At 43.4% G+C, this 18,386-nt stretch overlaps 1 protein-coding gene across 1 annotated transcript; it reads right to left on the bottom strand.

The window, feature by feature from the left end:
• Positions 1-3,185: 3,185 nt before the first annotated feature.
• Positions 3,186-17,113, bottom strand: ccdc120b (coiled-coil domain containing 120b). The gene is made up of 10 exons (XM_085353805.1): positions 17,084-17,113; positions 7,607-7,706; positions 7,121-7,251; positions 6,393-6,494; positions 6,157-6,280; positions 5,912-5,971; positions 5,572-5,725; positions 5,325-5,426; positions 3,943-4,980; positions 3,186-3,393 (listed from the first exon to the last, which is right to left on the bottom strand). The coding sequence occupies exons 2-10, from the start codon at positions 7,653-7,655 to the stop codon at positions 3,297-3,299; spliced, it is 1,857 nt and encodes a 618-aa protein (XP_085209931.1). The 5' UTR covers positions 7,656-7,706; positions 17,084-17,113; the 3' UTR covers positions 3,186-3,296.
• Between the last annotated feature and the right edge of the window lie 1,273 nt (positions 17,114-18,386).

The following is an 18,386-nucleotide window of genomic DNA, read 5'->3' on the forward strand; positions in this document are numbered from 1 at the left end:
GAGCTTGCAAAGAAAAGCGTCTGGACTTCTTTAAGTTGCTTGAAGACGTTTCACCTCTCATCCGAGAAGCTTCTTCAGTTCTAATGTCAAATGGTGGAGAGTCCCAGATATAAACCTAGTGGGGGGATACTCCCACTAGGTTTATATCTGGGACTCTCCACCATTTGACTTTGCGCTTGTGCTGTGCAACACTGCAAATATATATATATATTTTTTTTCTATTTATTTTTAAAAGTAAATACAGGACCAGTATTTACCAGTACTGCAGATACTTTAACCTATAAATCAGAATCAGAATACTTTATTGATCCCTGGGGGAAATTATTTTGCATTATTATATGCAAAAGGCAGCTTTTGTAGGGGAGAGCAGTGCGCCATGATTTTGAACATATTTTAATGACCACTAAATTGTTGTGATTTTTACTTTCTGCAATACTTCATTAAAACAACAAAATCCTCCTTTCATCTTTATTTTAAACTAGGGTTTTGTTTTGTTTTTAGACATTAAATGTAAATGTGCCTCCAAAGCATTTTGGGTCAGTTTTCATTTTTCACAGTGAATGCGTGTATATTTTTTCCATTTCCAAAAAGATAATTTAAGACATTTCAGTGTACTTGGAAAATAGGAAATCCTATCACACTAGCACTAATCAATTACCAAGAACTGCACTGGTGTTGAGGTTATACCATTTTGATAAATCCACTTATCTCTTCATTATATACTCTGGTTAATAGTTTAGAAGTGGTAGGTTTAGCACAGAGTACAACCACAGGTCATTTTCAGCACAACTTTGCTGCATATAGTACAAACACATTTGAATTTTGATTTCAACATGACACTTTATTTAGATCTCATACATACAGAACAGAGCAGGCCTTGTTTAGCCTAACTTCATAGGCCTGGTTATAAAGAGAGAAGAAAAGAGAAAACAGCTGCACTTAAATATCTTTTCTTTTTTAAGAAATAAAGAAAATATAAAGTATAACCAAATATTAAACATATCACACAGCTTAATGAAATTTTAAACATACATTACTAATTCCTGCACTGATGAGAAAGGGCTACAGTAGATGGCTACAAAACGTTATAGGTTCATAAATATAATATAGTTTGAATACATTTGCTTTAGAGCTAAATTTATATTATTTCTTTTGAACTTAGAGTACATTATATGAAAAATACCTTTATGACCCCCAGTGCACAGCAGTTTGGTCTTTGATTTCAGTCTTTAACAAGCTGGAAGGAGCTCTATGAAGCAGGAAACAGAGGATGTGAACCCATCAGACAGGCGTAGACACGAGGTTCATGTTCCACAGTGTGCTACAGTTTGTAACTGAGCAAAAACATCACAAGCACACACAAAAGAAAACTACATTCAGATGAGTCTGAAGATCAAATACAGAAAAAAAAGGCAAAATCATATTAAAACCATGAAAGAAACATGCTATGTTGTTACAACAATACAAATATTTTCAGTTTACTTCTTCTGGTTTCTGTAGTGTACATTGCAAAATGCTACCCAGGCTGATTGTGAAAACAATGTAATAATGCTACTGATATACAAAGATACATGACACAATGTTAAAAAAAATATTTAAAAGAAAGCAAACATGTCAAACAGATTCCTTACAAATACAAACAGCATGTATTCTCACAAAGACATTTACTGGTATGAGACCTGCTCACACCACCATTCAGTACTGCAGCGGCCCTATTCTGGTCACATGGTCATCCTCAATTTTTTATAACCAATTAAATAGTTCTCACTTGGGGGGGAAGTGGGGTTGAAGGAGTAGGGCAGGTTATTTTGATTATACTTATTATGCGGTTAGTTCGGAAAATTACATTGTTAGTATGGGAATAGAACATTAGCTTGAGACTCATCAGTACAAGCCACTATGTACAGACCACCACCCAGACCTTCAACAGATGTTTGAAGACCAAAAAGAAAAGAAAAACCTTCTTATTGACTGTTATCTATCTTGGTGACAATTTCACAGGGGTTAAGGCTTAAGATGTTCATAAAGTGCTCTGTATGACAATCAAATCCTCCGCAAGTGAATGCAGAAAAAAAACTAATTTGATACGAGTTATTTCTTGTCACACAGTCAAGTGCTACTGCCATACAGAAGGTCTCACTACAGCCCTAAGGTTTGTCCTAAACTGATCTAAGGTCAGCACAGAGAAGGCTACATTTATCAACCAGCACTGAGCTGAAACCCCCAAAACACCAAAATACAAATGACATCATTCCAAATACCCAAACTGAGTCACACTGTGATACGCTTTAGTCTGATTTTTAAAAACTAAATCTCACACAGTCTTAATACTAGCAACTTTAAAGTTTTTCTAACCAAGGTTTAGTTTTGATATTAAACATTTAGGCACTCCTGTCTGCTACACCATTACGCTACAGTTCATGGCCCACTTCACTTTTATCAAATATGAAAAATACAAATGGCTGTGACGTTAACGGCAGATGAGGACTGAAGCATGTTTCTGCGGTTTATATAATTTACAAACACACGTTCACTGGCATGTAATACGTCTCAAATGATGTGAGCTCATAACATCTTTGAATATAACATGGTTAATGAGCAATAAATTACCTCTTTAATATAACAGTTCTTTATATCTCAGAAGATACAAAATAGTACTTTACAGCTGTATATATTCTGTAAAAAAGTATATCTCGGCAGACTTTTCAGGATTTCAGGAAAGGATCTTGCCGTTCGCGTTGGACCAGAAATATTTATATGTGAAGTAGAGTATGATCATATTGGTATTAGATGCTCTGCAAGTCAGCACCCGTGTACAGCCACAAAACACTGGGGTTGACATTGATATTGGCAAAAATCAGGTATAACACAGGGAGCTTGCCCAGGCTTTTTCCAACTTTACAGCTACAGTTTGTCATTTACTTCAGTCTCTTTCTGCTGAGGTGGTCATGTTTTTCAATGCTGATGAGGTCACATTATAATCAACTTGTGTGTGGAATTAAACTGATCAAAAGAAATAAAGCGAACACTTGAACAATTTATAACATTGATTTTTGTTGTCATTTTGAATCCAGCCTTCAGAAGGCTTTCCAACTATATTGTTCCATTATTTTGTTCTCAACAAATTACACAGTGTGTGTGATAAAGACTTTCAGTTTGAATATTTAATTCATCGAGATACAGCATGTGATTTAAGTGTTCCCTTAATTTTTGGAGTAGTATATCGGAGTCCATGTGAAGCTACACTGTTTTTGCGTATGTAGTGCATTGATGTGTGCATGAGTGCTGCTGCTGCTTCAGACCAAGGTGCCTGGGTCAGCACTGGGCTCCTTTGGAGTCACCTCTTGCATCTGTGGATCAGATGTCTCCTGATAGAGAGAGAACTCCATCGACCTGTGGGGGGAGGTAAAACAAGTCAATATTGCACTCCCAAAAAAATAAAAAATAAGAGAGGAAACAAATAAACACCACAAGAAGCATGCAGTAAAACCACTAAGAAATTAATTTTCTTAGGGCCCACAAAAAAAGGGGAAAAAAGTGTGCAAGACTATAACAGAGCTTGGAGAGGCCCATCCTTGGAAGCAATCAGGAACAACAAAGAGTGTTGGCATGACGCTGCCAGCAGCAGGCGATAATGCTGACCAAGCCCAAAAAAATAAATAATAAAAAGAAAATAACACAGTGTCAGTTGTAAAAGAGGATGATAGATGGATTGGCTGAGGGGCAGAGTGAGTGTAACAGCACCAGCATCTGTTGGAAGCATTGCTGCCAACATCTAAGAAGACAGACAAATCATCTGTAACACACAGATTTCAGTAATGCATCCATGCTGTACATAACCTTAAAATCCAAGCATGAAAACAACTGTGTCTTTAGGAAAAGTGCAAGGTTTTCTGAGTATAAACATCAGCTAGTGAATCACATTTAAAAAAAAATACTGACCTTCCATGGAGAGGGTGGCCATGGAAGCTGGCTGACTGGGGTATCTGAGGCCTTTGGAGGTTAGTTGGTTCACCTTGAACAGACTGGGCCTGGTGCACCAGTGGGTGTGGGTGTGAAAGACGAGAGATCCCTGCCTCGTGACCCTTTGGGGCAGCAGTAGGATAGCCAAGAGCATTCCTTAGGTACCAGTCTCTAAGGCCCTCCAGAGCCAGGGCTTTATGCAGGCTTCTTGTTGAGTCTTCTGGAGTAGGAAGAGAAAACTGTGGGGGTCTGCGGTTGAAGGAGGGACCAGACAAATCAGTCTGGTAAGGGTGCAGGTTGGGAATGGATGATGTGGTGGTTCCAGAAACAGGAAGGGGGGACTCGTACGCTGATAGTAGAATTGCATCTTGGGGATGTTGCTGCAAAGGAATAAAAGGTCCACAAGATTTGGTTCTGGTGACCTTGACCCTGCGTAGTTCAGCTTGGGATCCTCTAAGGACCATGGGACTGTAGGGAGGTGCAGCACTGGGAAGGTGCACCTGGGAATGGGAAAATCCATTGGCATGGGGAGGCACTGCTGCAGTGGATGAGCGAGGGGAGGACATGTCTTGCCAGATCCTTCCTGTGGACTGGTACAGATGGTGCTGCACTTGCATCCTCTGCGGTTTTCCCCAGATATAGTCCATCAAAAGTTCGTTGTAGCCACCGCTTGCTCCCCTGCCACCCATAGACAGACGCATTTTGACTTGCTCAACAGAGCTGTCCACATGCCCCTCGGGGCTGCCCAAGTGAATATGCCGCAGTTTTCCATCTGTCAGCGTCTCCGAACTCTTGTAGGGCCCTCCTCTCTGCGGCATGCCGTTTCTAGGGGCTGGGTCGTCTGGAAGGCTCGATCTGTCCAGCAGGGCCTCAGAGCTGTTGCTGCGCCTGGCTCGGGAGCTGTACGGACAGCTGCGGCGGTCAGAGGAAGAACCTTCTTGAGCCAACGGAATCATGTACGGCACATCCAGGCTGCCAGACCACTGTTTCAGCCCATTTCCACCAGATGCATCTGACCTAAGATATGAGCACAGCAAATGAGCACAGCAGCAGCGCAAAGTAATCAGAGAGGAAACTAAAGAACTTTAGATACAGCAGAGTGAGTGACAGCAGCTTTAAGCTAATCCATGTAACTGAATTTCACAGAAAAGTTACCTTTTAAAAAAGGAAAATTTTTTATGCCAAAAGTCCAAAGAATTAAAAACCTTTGCTGGTAGCTGAATTTGACATTAATCGCAGTTACAACCTGAAGTCTCTGTCTTCATTTGGCTAAGTCATTAAGCCATTTCCAACCATACAGTTATCACAGGAGGCGGGAGGTGTGCAGCATCAGACAGAAGCAGCCCAGCATCACAGATTACCTGACATGAACGCTGATGGGAGCAGTTCGGGCCAACATAGGAGTTGCTGGAACACTTCTGCCTTCAACGTTAGAAGCACTTCTAGGTAAAGAGTGAGTTGGGCTGTGGAAGAAAACCAAAAAACAAAGAATCACAAGATGCAATTAGCATTTGTAACCCACACAATCCTGATCATTTACTTTTGTGTGCTTATGCTGTGAATGTAACAGAGCAGGCAGGCTGCACAGGGTCACCTTAAGATACACACCTAACAGAGCTAGTGACAGAGTTGCGTCGTGTCCTCATCTCGTAATAAATCTCCACTGGGGATAGCTTCCTGCTGATTCTGTGGTCAGGGCTGCCTGCAGTAAGTCGTGGCTGAGACAGAGATCGCTGGTCTGCAGCCACGCTCGGTGAAGACTCTGTAGGAGGAAGAACAACAAATCTTCTTTTGATGTAGTCAACTTTCAATAAAAGCCTTAAAAGTGCAATTTTTGGTGCAGAGCATTAATAACACTGCATATTCTCATGTTTTAAGAATGATGTTGGGTCAGAGGTTCAGTTATTTCTTTGGTGAATGTGGATACACACGGAGACTGTTGACTCACCATTGTCATGGGATGTTGAATCTGACATGGAGCTTGTACTCTCTGACATGACAGTGTCCTCTGAAACACAAAGGATATAGGTCGTAGGCAAAGCAGCATGACACCTGGTGGCTTAGGTAAACAAAAATGCAAAAGTGCAAAGATGATGTTTTCAGCATTGTGCTATTGTTATTGTGTAGCTTTTGGGGGGGGGGGGGGGGTTCTTTAAGTGTGCAGGTGTGGGATTAGTTGCCATGGTACTGTACCTGTGTGACAGCCCCGATGGACCGTTCTTTTGCTATTTGGAACGTTTCGGTCTGATTCCGAGTGTCTGTACAGAGCACCCGTGAAGATGGCTTTCATCTGCTTTCTTTGGGCAGCCTCATCCTGCTGCCAGGGAAAGTCACCCATGTTAGACTGAGTATACACACACACACACACACACACACAAAACGGTACAGCTACTGCGTAAACACAATTGATATTCAAGGTGTTGACTTACCTCTGCCTTGGCAATGGGCGCTAGGCCAGCTCTCCGCTGCACCAGCGGGGGTTTCTCTCCTGTCTCCAATGGGAAAGCACGTGGCAATTTCCCAGTCAGCTCCTGTAGAAGACATCGATTAGCCCCCAGTTACTGAAATCCTTCTCACTGGCCACTGAGGTGCAAACTGTTTCATAAAGTCATAACCATTTAACGGATTACTTTAAGTCTCTTAAAAAAAATTAAAATAAAAATTCCTTAAATGGTCAAGATATGGCACGAGATATATGCCAGCAATAATTTGGCTGCGTTTAGCATTTACCTCTAAAGCAGAACCATAACTCTGCAGTTGAGAAGTGCTTCAGATGTCTAAGTAAGCTACACTGACAACAGAGCAGACAACTTCTGAATCCATAAATAGGCACACAGATAGAATGAGTCACCATCCAGCTGAAAACAGGGACGTGTTGAACAGCTGTTAAAGAAAAGCTGAGGCAGCTGCGGATTCATTAACATGCACTGACAGGCTCTCAGAAGCAATCAAGCAAAGATTTTGTCTGTGAAAAATATCCCCTTTTCAACAAGTTGTTAGCTGCAGCTGAGCTCAGATGTTCACGTTTATTCTCATTTTTACAGAAGACTTAAATTTGCTGTTAAACCACACTGCAGCTATCCACTCATCGCTTGAGGTGTACGGAGAGAGAATCTAAGCTGAGCTACGTTTCGAAGATGAAGCGAGATCGACTCACAGCTTCCTGCAAACAGACTTGTTTGAGCTCTCCCACTCTGGCGTTGAGGAGAGCCTCCAAGGCCTGCTTCCTCTCTTGCAGACTTGCGATCCTCTCAGCCTGCAGCTTGCCATCCTGGCAGCCTTGAACATCTAGGAGGCACAACGCATGAAAGTCACTTTTGCACACAGTGAAATTCAGATGTGGACTCAAACTGGCAGTGATTTCATTAAAAACGCAATCTTGTGGGTTATGTTTATACTGTATCACAGTGTCGTGTTTTTGAAGGTGTCTGTTCTCAGAGTGCTCTGATAAGATTATCTGGCAGCTGTAGTGGCAGTATGTGAACAAAAGGTCTTCACAAAGACAGATGTTTTTTCAGCTGGCAGTTCCCTAGAGAAAAAACTGGCAGGAAAACAAGCAAGCTGATGGTTTCTCAAGCCTTTTCAGACTTGTCCACAGATGGAAGTGTGAATCCTTACACTGTGAATAGTCATCATTACTCACCAGGAGCCCCCAAACCCATGGATGTGATCAGATGTCCTTTGACCTCCATGTGATGTAATTCTGGGGACTTTACAATTCACGCTCTCAGCCACACCCTCACCTGAGAAAGAGAGATGAAGGTTTAAAATGTATCATTAGCCAGCTTTGTGTTATCTGGAGGTACAAGACACAAATATTTTAGAAATCTGCCAAAAACCTGTTTGAAATATACCCAAATGTGAGCCAGTACACTGGACTTATGTGAGGAGTTAAGTAAATCAAATGGGCTGATTCTTATATAGCGCTTTTCTACTCTCCTGGAGCGTTTATATGCCACACTCACCGGAGCTGTTTTCTATGCTTTTTAACTAACATTCATACTCCAGTGGATGCATCAGAGAGCAACTTGGGGTTAGTATCTTGCCCAAGGATATTTGGCATTCAGACTCAGGTAGCCAGGGATCAAACCACCAGCCTTCCAATCAGTAGACTGACCTGCTCTACCTCCTGAGCTACAGCCACCCCAAGCATTACATCCAATCACTGAAACAAATTTTTCGGTTCAAGTAACATGAAGTAACTGTAACTGAGCACTGGAAATAGCAGCCACAGCACATACATACATACACATATACTGTACATACGTGTATGTATGTATGTATGTATGTATGTATGTATATCGGAGTTGCAGAAAGGTGCGACAAATAAGGTGCCTAAGAAATACAGCAAGCTGTCCATACCTGAGGCCTTGGAAACTGCCAAGCAAAGACTCACAGCCTTGGCCAGCCGCTTGAGGAGGTACACCAGAGAGATAGAAGGCAGGAGAATAAACCAGCTGTTCTCCACAGAACCAGCAAAGGTGTACTCTCAGTGGCAAGGGAACAATAAGAGAACAGCACCACCAAGGCTGGAGACGGAGCAATACTGGAAGGGCATATGGGAGAAGGACGCAACCCATAACGGCAATGCTCAGTGGCTAGTGGATCTGAGGGCAGACCACAGCGAACTCCCTGAACAGGGTCCAGTAACCATCACAGTGGCAGATATCCAAGAAAGGGTCTCCAGTATGAAGAGTTGGACAGCACCAGGCCCCGACATGGTTCACGCCTACTGGCTAAAGAAGCTGACTGCACTCCACGAGCGCCTAGCAGCACAAATGAACCAGCTGCTAGTTAACGAGAGACACCCGGAATGGCTAACCGAAGGTCGGACGGTCCTGATCCCCAAGGACCCCAAGAAGGGACCGGTCCCCTCCAACTACCGACCAATAACCTGCCTCAGTACTACATGGAAGCTCCTGTCAGGCATCATATCGGCTAAGATGAACAGGCACATGGGTCAATACATGAGCGGGACACAGAAAGGAATTGGCAAGAATACCAGAGGCGCAAAACACCAGCTACTGGTAGACAGAACAATCAGCCGAGACTGCAAGACCAGACTGACCAACCTGTGCACTGCCTGGATTGATTACAAGAAGGCCTATGACTCAATGCCCCACAGCTGGATACTGGAATGCCTAGAATTGTACAAGATCAATGGGACCCTAAGAGCCTTCATCAGGAACTCAATGGGGATGTGGCGTACAACACTAGAGGCCAACTCCAAGCCCATAGCACAAGTCACCATCAAGTGCGGGATCTACCAAGGAGATGATCTGTCCCCACTGCTGTTCTGCATAGGCCTGAACCCCCTCAGTGAGATCATTAACAAGACTGGCTACGGATACCGACTACGGAACGGAGCAGTTGTCAGCCACCTCCTGTACATGGATGACATCAAGCTGTATGCCAAGAGTGAACGAGACATCGATTCACTGATCCACACTACCAGGCTATACAGCAATGACATTGGAATGTCGTTCGGACTGGAGAAGTGTAGTCGGATGGTAACAAAGAGAGGGAAGGTAGTCAGAACTGAGGGGATTGAACTACCAGAAGGCAACATTGCAGACATAGAGGACAGTTACAAGTACCTGGGGATCCCACAGGCGAATGGGAACCATGAAGAGGCCGCTAGAAAAGCTGCAACCACCAAGTACCTGCAGAGGGTCAGGCAAGTCCTGAGGAGTCAGCTGAATGGTAAGAACAAGATCCGGGCCATCAACACGTACGCCCTGCCCGTGATCAGGTACCCTGCTGGGGTAATAGGCTGGCCAAAGGAGGAGATAGAAGCCACTGACATAAAGACAAGAAAGCTCCTTACCATGCATGGAGGGTTTCACCCCAAATCCAGCACCCTGAGGCTGTACGCTAAGCGGAAGGAAGGGGGCCGGGGACTGGTGAGTGTCAGCACCACAGTCCAGGATGAGACAACGAACATCCAAGAATACATTGGGAAGATGGCCCCAACTGACCGAGTGCTCAGTGAATACCTCAGGCAGCAGAAACCCAAGAAAGAGGAGGGAGACGAGGAACCATCATGGAAGGACAGGCCCCTGCACGGTATGTACCACCGGCAGATAGAGGAGGTGGCTGATATCCAGAAATCCTACCAGTGGCTGGACAAAGCTGGACTGAAAGACAGCACAGAGGCACTAATCATGGCCGCACAAGAACAAGCTCTGAGCACAAGATCCATACAGGCTGGGGTCTATCACACCAGGCAAGACCCCAGGTGCAGGCTGTGTAAAGATGCCCCAGAGACAATCCAGCACATAACAGCAGGGTGCAAGATGCTAGCAGGCAAGGCATACATGGAACGCCATAACCAAGTGGCCGGCATAGTGTACAGGAACATCTGTGCCGAGTATAACCTGGAAGTCCCGAGGTCAAAATGGGAGATGCCCCCAAGGGTGGTGGAGAATGACCGAGCTAAGATCCTGTGGGACTTCCAGATACAGACGGACAAAATGGTGGTGGCTAACCAACCGGACATAGTGGTGGTAGACAAACAGAAGAAGACGGCCGTAGTGATCGATGTAGCGGTTCCGAATGACAGCAATATCAGGAAGAAGGAACACGAGAAGCTGGAGAAATACCAAGGGCTCAGAGAAGAGCTCGAGAGGATGTGGAGGGTGAAGGTAACGGTGGTCCCCGTGGTAATCGGAGCACTAGGTGCGGTGACTCCCAAGCTAGGCGAGTGGCTCCAGCAGATCCCGGGAATAACATCGGAGATCTCTGTCCAGAAGAGCGCAGTCCTGGGAACAGCTAAGATACTGCGCAGGACCCTCAAGCTCCCAGGCCTCTGGTAGAGGACCCGAGCTTGAAGGATAAACCGCCCGCAGGGGCGTGCTGGGTGTTTTTTTTATATATATATATATATATATATATATATATATATATATATATATATATATATATATATATATATATATACACACACACACACACACACACACACACACATACATACACACACACACAAACAAAAAAAAAAAGCATTCGATCAGATGGCACAAGGGTCCATCAGGGGGCGCTGCTGTCCCTCTGCTCAGGTATTTAAAAACTGTATCACTAATTACGAGTTAGTTTCTGTAACAACAGACTTGTGGGAGAATATTTGACTCAGAAAGAGAAAAGACAAAAAAATGTCTTAGATCAGAAAAAAAAGGCACCAGGTGATAGCAACAATTTAAATGAAACCACAATAAACCCAGTTATGACGGTATGCAAGATTATAAATTTAGGATTTAATGAGTTCTAGAGAACATTTTGAGAGTAAGTTCATCTAGAGTCCAAACATAACTTGCAGACTAGGCCTTCTGAAAGAGAGTAATACTCTAAATACTCCAAAATTAGCCCTTGGATGCAATTAGTAGCCAATTAATTTGCAAAGAGAAGGAAAATGAGATGAGATAAGTAGCATTAATAATGTATGGACAGATACAGAGGGAGAAATCTAATCCCTGTGTGTTTCATGCCTCACAAGCTCAAAGCTACCATCACAAAAAAAGCAAGAGAAACAGAGCCAGAAGCAAAGTGTTGGAATAAGTAACAAAGCCGGCGAAGAATGCAATCAGTGGCATTTCCTCCAAGCGACTGTCATAAATGTCAAGGTTCACACAAAATTCACATCATTTTAAAACTTCTACATATAATCATCTATTTATCTGTTGAGAAGGAACAACAGATAATCGGGGGGAAAAACTAAGACATGTACTGTTTTTACTAAACTGTTGCAGGTGAGGCTCGGTTCATATACTCTCTTCTACATAATGGAGATTCATTACAAACAAAGCCTCTTCCCTAATGCCCAGTAGAGACTTGACATCCAAAAATAGCGATCGCGTTTTCTGCCAAAACCTCTTGCTCGGCGTTGCTCACAAATCGCTGCCGTAAATAAGCATCCTGCTGTCTTCTTGCCAGTCGAGTAAATCATAAAACGGCTCCATTCAGCCCACAAATCTAGATGGAAGGCCTCAAGGGCTGGATCAGAATTACCATTTCCAAAGATTGCTTCTGCCAGTGTCCCATCTTTCAAAAGGAAACATTTATCTATCAGTTAGTCTGAGCAGCTGTCTCAGAGCTCTGCTCAGATTTTTGGCTTTTTTTAGGCCAGAAACATTAGAGTTCTGTTTTCCTGCCTCAAACAACACGACGCTCACTTTCTGTGAAGACATACTTGAAATACTTCCAGAGTTTGTGTTGGCTCCTGTTCTGGAAGTGAACCAGTAAGTGCTGTTTGCTCCTGTACATGCGAAAACCCCCGCATGCTTGACCTCCTATTGACAGACAAACAGGAGCCTTTCACACAAGCAAGTGGCAGACAAAAGCTCATCACATGAATCCTGTTACACAAAAACGAGTTCATGATGATTAAATTTTCAGTTAATCTAATACACCAAGTGGGATTTTCACCTGGGAGTGTACAAGGCAGTGTCATGTCTGTTCTTTGTTGAACAGCCGAACAGTAAACCCACAGAGAGAAGCAGTCGAGAGGAGACTGAGACATTTGGTATTCATCTGGACTGTCGCTGGGCAGCTGGAGCCAAAAGGCTGCCATGCCCCTAAGAATGGCTTTGTCCAGCAACCAAAACATTTCCAAGGAAATTCAGTGCAATCCCCCCCTTTTGTTTTTGTTAAACAAAACTAAATGTGCCCACTCTGTCATCATAAAAACACTAAAACCTCAGTCCTCAGTGCAGATATCACTGGTTCATCTTTGCTACTATAACAATACGTCTCACACTTCCTTTTTATAGTCTTACAATGAGCATCCTAGCAAGAAACAACACATTCTTCCTCTTACTTAGATAAAGTTTAATTCCTTAGCAAGCTGCATTTAATTTATGTCCTGAAGAAGGAATTCAGTGCCACATAAATTGGGGACACCAAATCATGAAATAGTGTGTGAAATAATCTGTTCTGTTTCTGTTATGCAGTTGAATAGCAGCTGAAATATGGCAGACATGTTTTGGCAGCGCATTATGATGACAAATTGAAGACCTCAATCAATGTGACCGTAATGAAAAGGGCTTGAAACTTTCAATATCATTTTTTTTGTGTAATTACTTCACAAATGGATAATTTTCTCAGTTATTTGTAATTGTTAATGTCAGGTTGTTTCTTCAGAGTAATGTCTTTGAGCAAAAATTAAAATCATTCTGCAATGGCCCCTTTCTGTGTTTTGTGCCTGAAATTTTTAACTGTACCATTAGTTTTGTCCACAACAAACCACAAACCAACTAGTACATTTGCTTTACTTTGAAATAATAGGAATAACTGTACATTCCAGCTTATTACATTAGGGTGAAACCCACCTGATAACCTCCAGTTATTTAGACTTGTGGGTAAAAGCGGCCTATTATGGGAGGGTTAGCAGACATGGCTAACAAATACCTTAAAGACCTTTATTCACCATCCCTTACCCACCTAAATGACATCTATGAAATGTTTGTTGGCTGGCTGTAGGCTACTCCTAATTTTTCCTGCTGTTCAGCAGTGGTTGAACCTACAGTGCATCTTGTTATAAAGGTGTTTATAACTACAGAAAGAATGCAAAGACACCACAATGGGGCTATGGTTAAAACACCATAGCAGTAATCACTGTGTAATAGCAGCTAGAGGAAAGGTGAAGACCAGTTGCAACAGATCCACCATGGCCACACGTAACAGATAACACACCTGAGGGGATCAGATGCATCACTACCTTAAGTTAAGTGCCAGCTTTGTAAGCACCTGCTGTGCAGAGGCACAGGTGTGACAATACAGGACTGCAACACACTTCAGGGGGGGAAGCATGAGTGAGATGGTAAATGCACTACTACATGAACCCTTTTCCCGACATGACATACGTCTGATGCTTTTTTCCAGCACTTTCTATCACCCACAAAGGAGTACAGCATCTTGCCCAAAGACACTTTAACATGGAGACTGGAGTAGCTCAGAATTGAACCACAGACCTTCTGATTAACGGATGACAACGACCTCCTGAACCACAGCCGCCCTCACAGAATCTGAGGAGATATAGATTTTAAACACCACAGCTTCAAACACTTGTTGGCCGAGCATGCGTATGGGCTGTGGATGGTGGTACAGATAGCACTGAAGGAACCGTGTCGATGAAAACATGAGCCGTGCGATGAGAGCGAGCTGCCCTGTGCAGCTCGTATCACTCAAATGCAAATCGAGGAAGAGTTTAATATTCTAGACGGGCTAAACACTGAAGCCCGTACCGTAGCTCTGATCCTCCTGTGTCCACACAAGGAGCCATAATGCTCTCTCGTCAGCTTAGAAGTGATGCATATTAGCTTGAAATATTCACAGCAAAGCTACATTCCTACAGACAACAGTTTTATGCGTCGTCTCCCTTGATAAACACGATGGCTCTCGGCTCTTAAACAGATTCACTCTCTCTCTACTGTCAGCTTTCATGTGGCCCAAGAGTCCTGGGAACAGGAAAAGCTATTGTTGAGAATTTATAATACACATATTCAAGACTTAAAACTACAAGTCTTAATACAGTGCGGCAGGAGCTTTTGCAGCACCACCATATGCTGCACAGCAGGTTTATTGGTCTCTTTCAACAGGCGGCTGTGGTATAAAGGAGCAGCTGAAACCCCACCTCCAGCTAACTATGGGCAGGTGAGGCCAGCAGCCCTCATGTTGACCGCTGGTGTTGACACAGCTGCTGCTGTTGTCAACTTACACATGTGAACCAGAGGAGGGTTACAACTACACAGCTCCTGTTAGGCTAGCATGAGGATCCCCCGCTGGTTCCTGAGAAGTTAATAGGCAGCAGACAGTTAAAAACTACAGTTTGCACCACTGTCTGTGTCAGTTGTTACAAAGCAGTGTCTCACTGCTTTCACTGGTGCACCAGGACAGCATTTCTCCGTGTCTAAAGCCATACTGATCTAATCTATAGGAGAACAGTAATGCAACTCCCAAACATTGACTATCAGACCCCAAGGACCCTGTAAGGATGGGATAGAAATGTAAGAAGGAGGAAGATGTAATTTATGATTCAACAAAGAAGAGATTGGACAAGGTCAGACATACGGCTGATTCAGAGCTGCCTCCACCTGAGCAACCCCTAGAACTGTGGATGGAGGGCTTATGCAGGGGTCAGGTGACCCTCCAACCAACCCCACGCACCAATGTGATCTCTTCGTTTTGCTCTCTATATCCATGAAATACTGATTTATAATGCACTTATCAGCACAAGGCAGGGCAGCTTAGCCAAGGCTGACCAATCGTATAGCTCGTCCTCTCTCCCTCCCCGGGCCTTGATGCTCACCTTTGTATGTTTGACACAACTACCACAGGCAAAACAAAGCAAAGCCCAGTGATTGCTATCCACCTGGATTCCGCTAAGCTGAGGTTGGAGGAGAGGAGGGTGCAGTAATAAAGAAAGGAATGTGACTCTAATGTCCGAGGGGATTATTGCTATACATTTTTCCTTTGGTCTGTAACACCTGGAGGGATTTCTGTATGTCCAACGCTGTTTTTAATGCTCTGTGGCTTGCTGTAACCCACTTTGCTGATTCTGGAAAGAGTTCAGTGCTTTTGTTTCGCTCAGACTTATGAAGTGCAGCCACAGCAGCCACGCCATTACATTCAATATTTACACACTAAAGGACCTTGATCTGATTTTTTTGTGTTTTGAAGAAAAGTAGGTGAATACGCTCCCCCATCTGTAGTACTACAGTCGCCTGATCAGACTTTATTCCTTGGTTCTAGCAACAAGATACTTTAGATGAAGCTAAATGTTTCTCATTTTGACTCTATGTCTATGTGCTAGTAAGAAGTAGTGAAACGACTAACCAGATCAAGCAGCCAGTGTTTCTTTTCACACTCTGTACTTAACGTGCATGTTTTGTCAGTTACCTACTACAGAACTACACATTCAAATTTGTGTCAGCCCATGTCTTAAGGGGATTGTTTAAAAAAAAAAAGAAAAAATATTGTAACCTTGATGCAATGGTATTAAATGTTATTAAAAAAAATGCAACTGTGACAAAGCTATCTGGGTCAAAGTCCACGTCCATGGAATGTGACTGAACTGTACTGAAACACAACAGCCAAAGGGAGTGCTTTGTACTGTACAGGCGAACAGAAACACTAACATGACTGGTTTCATCCTAATCCCTGTGATCAAGAGGAAACTGAGCATGAGAATGGTCTCCCAGCACACCAACCCCTTTGCTTGTAAATGTCATGTCCCTGCACTAACAACTGTAAATAAAAAAGGAGCAATGAGCATAAGGCTTCAAAGGAAAACCCTCTTGTAAAAAACAGAGGTGTTTCCCAGAAACGCCAAAAGGTGGACTACAGTGACTCGCTGTAAAAGGCACCAACACATTTTTACGAGCCCACCCCACCAAAAGGGATCCTGACGGACAGGCTCGCTCAGGGATCTGTTAATAATAGGAGCTTAACGCTGCTGCATGTGACCGAGCAGTATTAATAAATGAGAGGAGTGAAGCAATAAGGCCCAGGAGACGGCAGTAACAAGATGTTCGGGTCTGTTTTTTTGCTCCATAACAATACAGCAACAGGGGAGAAGTTATGCATTCCCGGGAAGCTTGGCACACATTTTCACTCCTTTAAAAATTGAATTTGAGACGTTCTTGCAGTTCTGCCACCCCCTGCCTCCTGACGAGCGTGCCACACAAACGACCCGTTGCACTGTTTTCTGGCACAACGCGTACACAAACGCAAGGCTCTCACTTGATGCGGTCCTTGCATTCATCGTACGGACATGTGATTTGGCTCAGCATAAAGCACGCGTTCGCACATCCAGTCTGCGCTGATCCCCGCATCTGCATAGCCGTTGCAGACGGCGGCGCACCGGCTGATAATGAAACGCACCGGACTCATTATGGAAGCGATAACACATCGCAGGTGTGTCACAGCCCGCCACGATGACAAACGTCTTTTCACACGAGCTAAATGCGTGAACAGATGCGAGGACGTTTTGCGGACTCGCGTTTAGGCCGATGCATTTCATTTTATAGAGAATATCTCATTTTTAAAAAAAGCCGTACTGGTAACTATTAATTAATACGCCCATTTAGGATGGAAGAGGACATATTGGAGCAGAATCCCCTCTTACCAGAGAGCATGACTGATGCCTTGCGAGGTCTCCATGGTTCTCTGGAGCGAAAGCAGGGGGAGGAAAATCATTCCTGCTTGTTTTTATTGGCAAAATGTGCGGAGATCCACGGAAAAGAGCTGCCCGTTCATGATGGTTCACTATCCCAATTGTAATTCACCAGCAGCCTCGCGACCTCCGCTGCGTCGGAGCTCTGCGCATCTCAACAGACCTGCTTTCTGCGCGGCATGAAAACGCTCTCTTTCACACAGCCAGCTGACTCCAACACGACCACAGCGACGATGCCCCTCCCCAGATGGTACATGCCTTCAATGTGCGCCACTCGATCCGCTAATAAGAATGTAACCCAGGTGTTGCACAGTAGCGTGGATTCATGTGCAGCATTCAAGGTAACCCTCTCCAAACCCCCAAGAGACTTTTTTTCCAGATTTAAAAATTGATACGTTCAACTCGAAAAATTCAAATAGTCGTTTTAGTTTTACTGCTTTCTATGTCAGAGATAATTTGGACCGCACCATACCAAATTATAGCAGCCCAACATGGCTTTTTAATGGGAAGTTTATTGCGTTCTTCCATCCTTAATTCCATAACTTCAGTTGTAATAAACGTCAATAATGATTTGATTTCTTTTATACAAAGAGATCCAGATTTTCTGGAACTCTGACAGTTATTAGTATTAAAAAAACGCATTCAATTTCCTTTGAAGTGCTAACTTTTTAATGTTTCGGATTGGATTAATATTGGACTAATTTCAGGGCTTCAAATGTTGTAAGAAAATTCACTGTAAGTATTAAGACGTATATCCGATCCAGAAACAGCTTTATACTAATTAAAATATTTTTTTCAGCACATCACCAAATAACGGGCGAAAAAAGTGTCTCAAAACAAAAAAGGACCTGTTAAACACCTGTTACCAGCCAAGTGAAGCACACATTTCACTCTCTGAAGACAAAGTTAAAGGCGAGAGATCCACAAACAACAGCTGCGCTAAAGTCCTGGCAACAAATCATAAAGGGGAAACTGAAATTTGTGGTTAAATGGTCAGTTTTGCCTGAGAAAATTCGTAAGTACAGCACTTGGTTCTTCCTTGATTATCTTCATCAGTACAGGACAACCTGGAGCATCTTTTTTGAAAGAGTCAGTTCCCAGAATTCATAGCAAAGCTTTTGACCGCTCAAGAAGAACGATCAACAAAACCGACAAAGTGCTTGTTAAAGGCACAGCTGAACTCTGAACATTACACTGTTGCAGTCAAATTTACACGAACTCTCTCTAGAATCTGATTTATATTAACTGATCAAAG

The sequence above is a fragment of the Diplotaxodon limnothrissa genome, linkage group LG5 (assembly GCF_057381915.1).
Source record: "Diplotaxodon limnothrissa isolate DT_005_m linkage group LG5, D_limnothrissa_male_GT1.1, whole genome shotgun sequence".
Classification (NCBI taxonomy): domain Eukaryota; kingdom Metazoa; phylum Chordata; class Actinopteri; order Cichliformes; family Cichlidae; genus Diplotaxodon; species Diplotaxodon limnothrissa.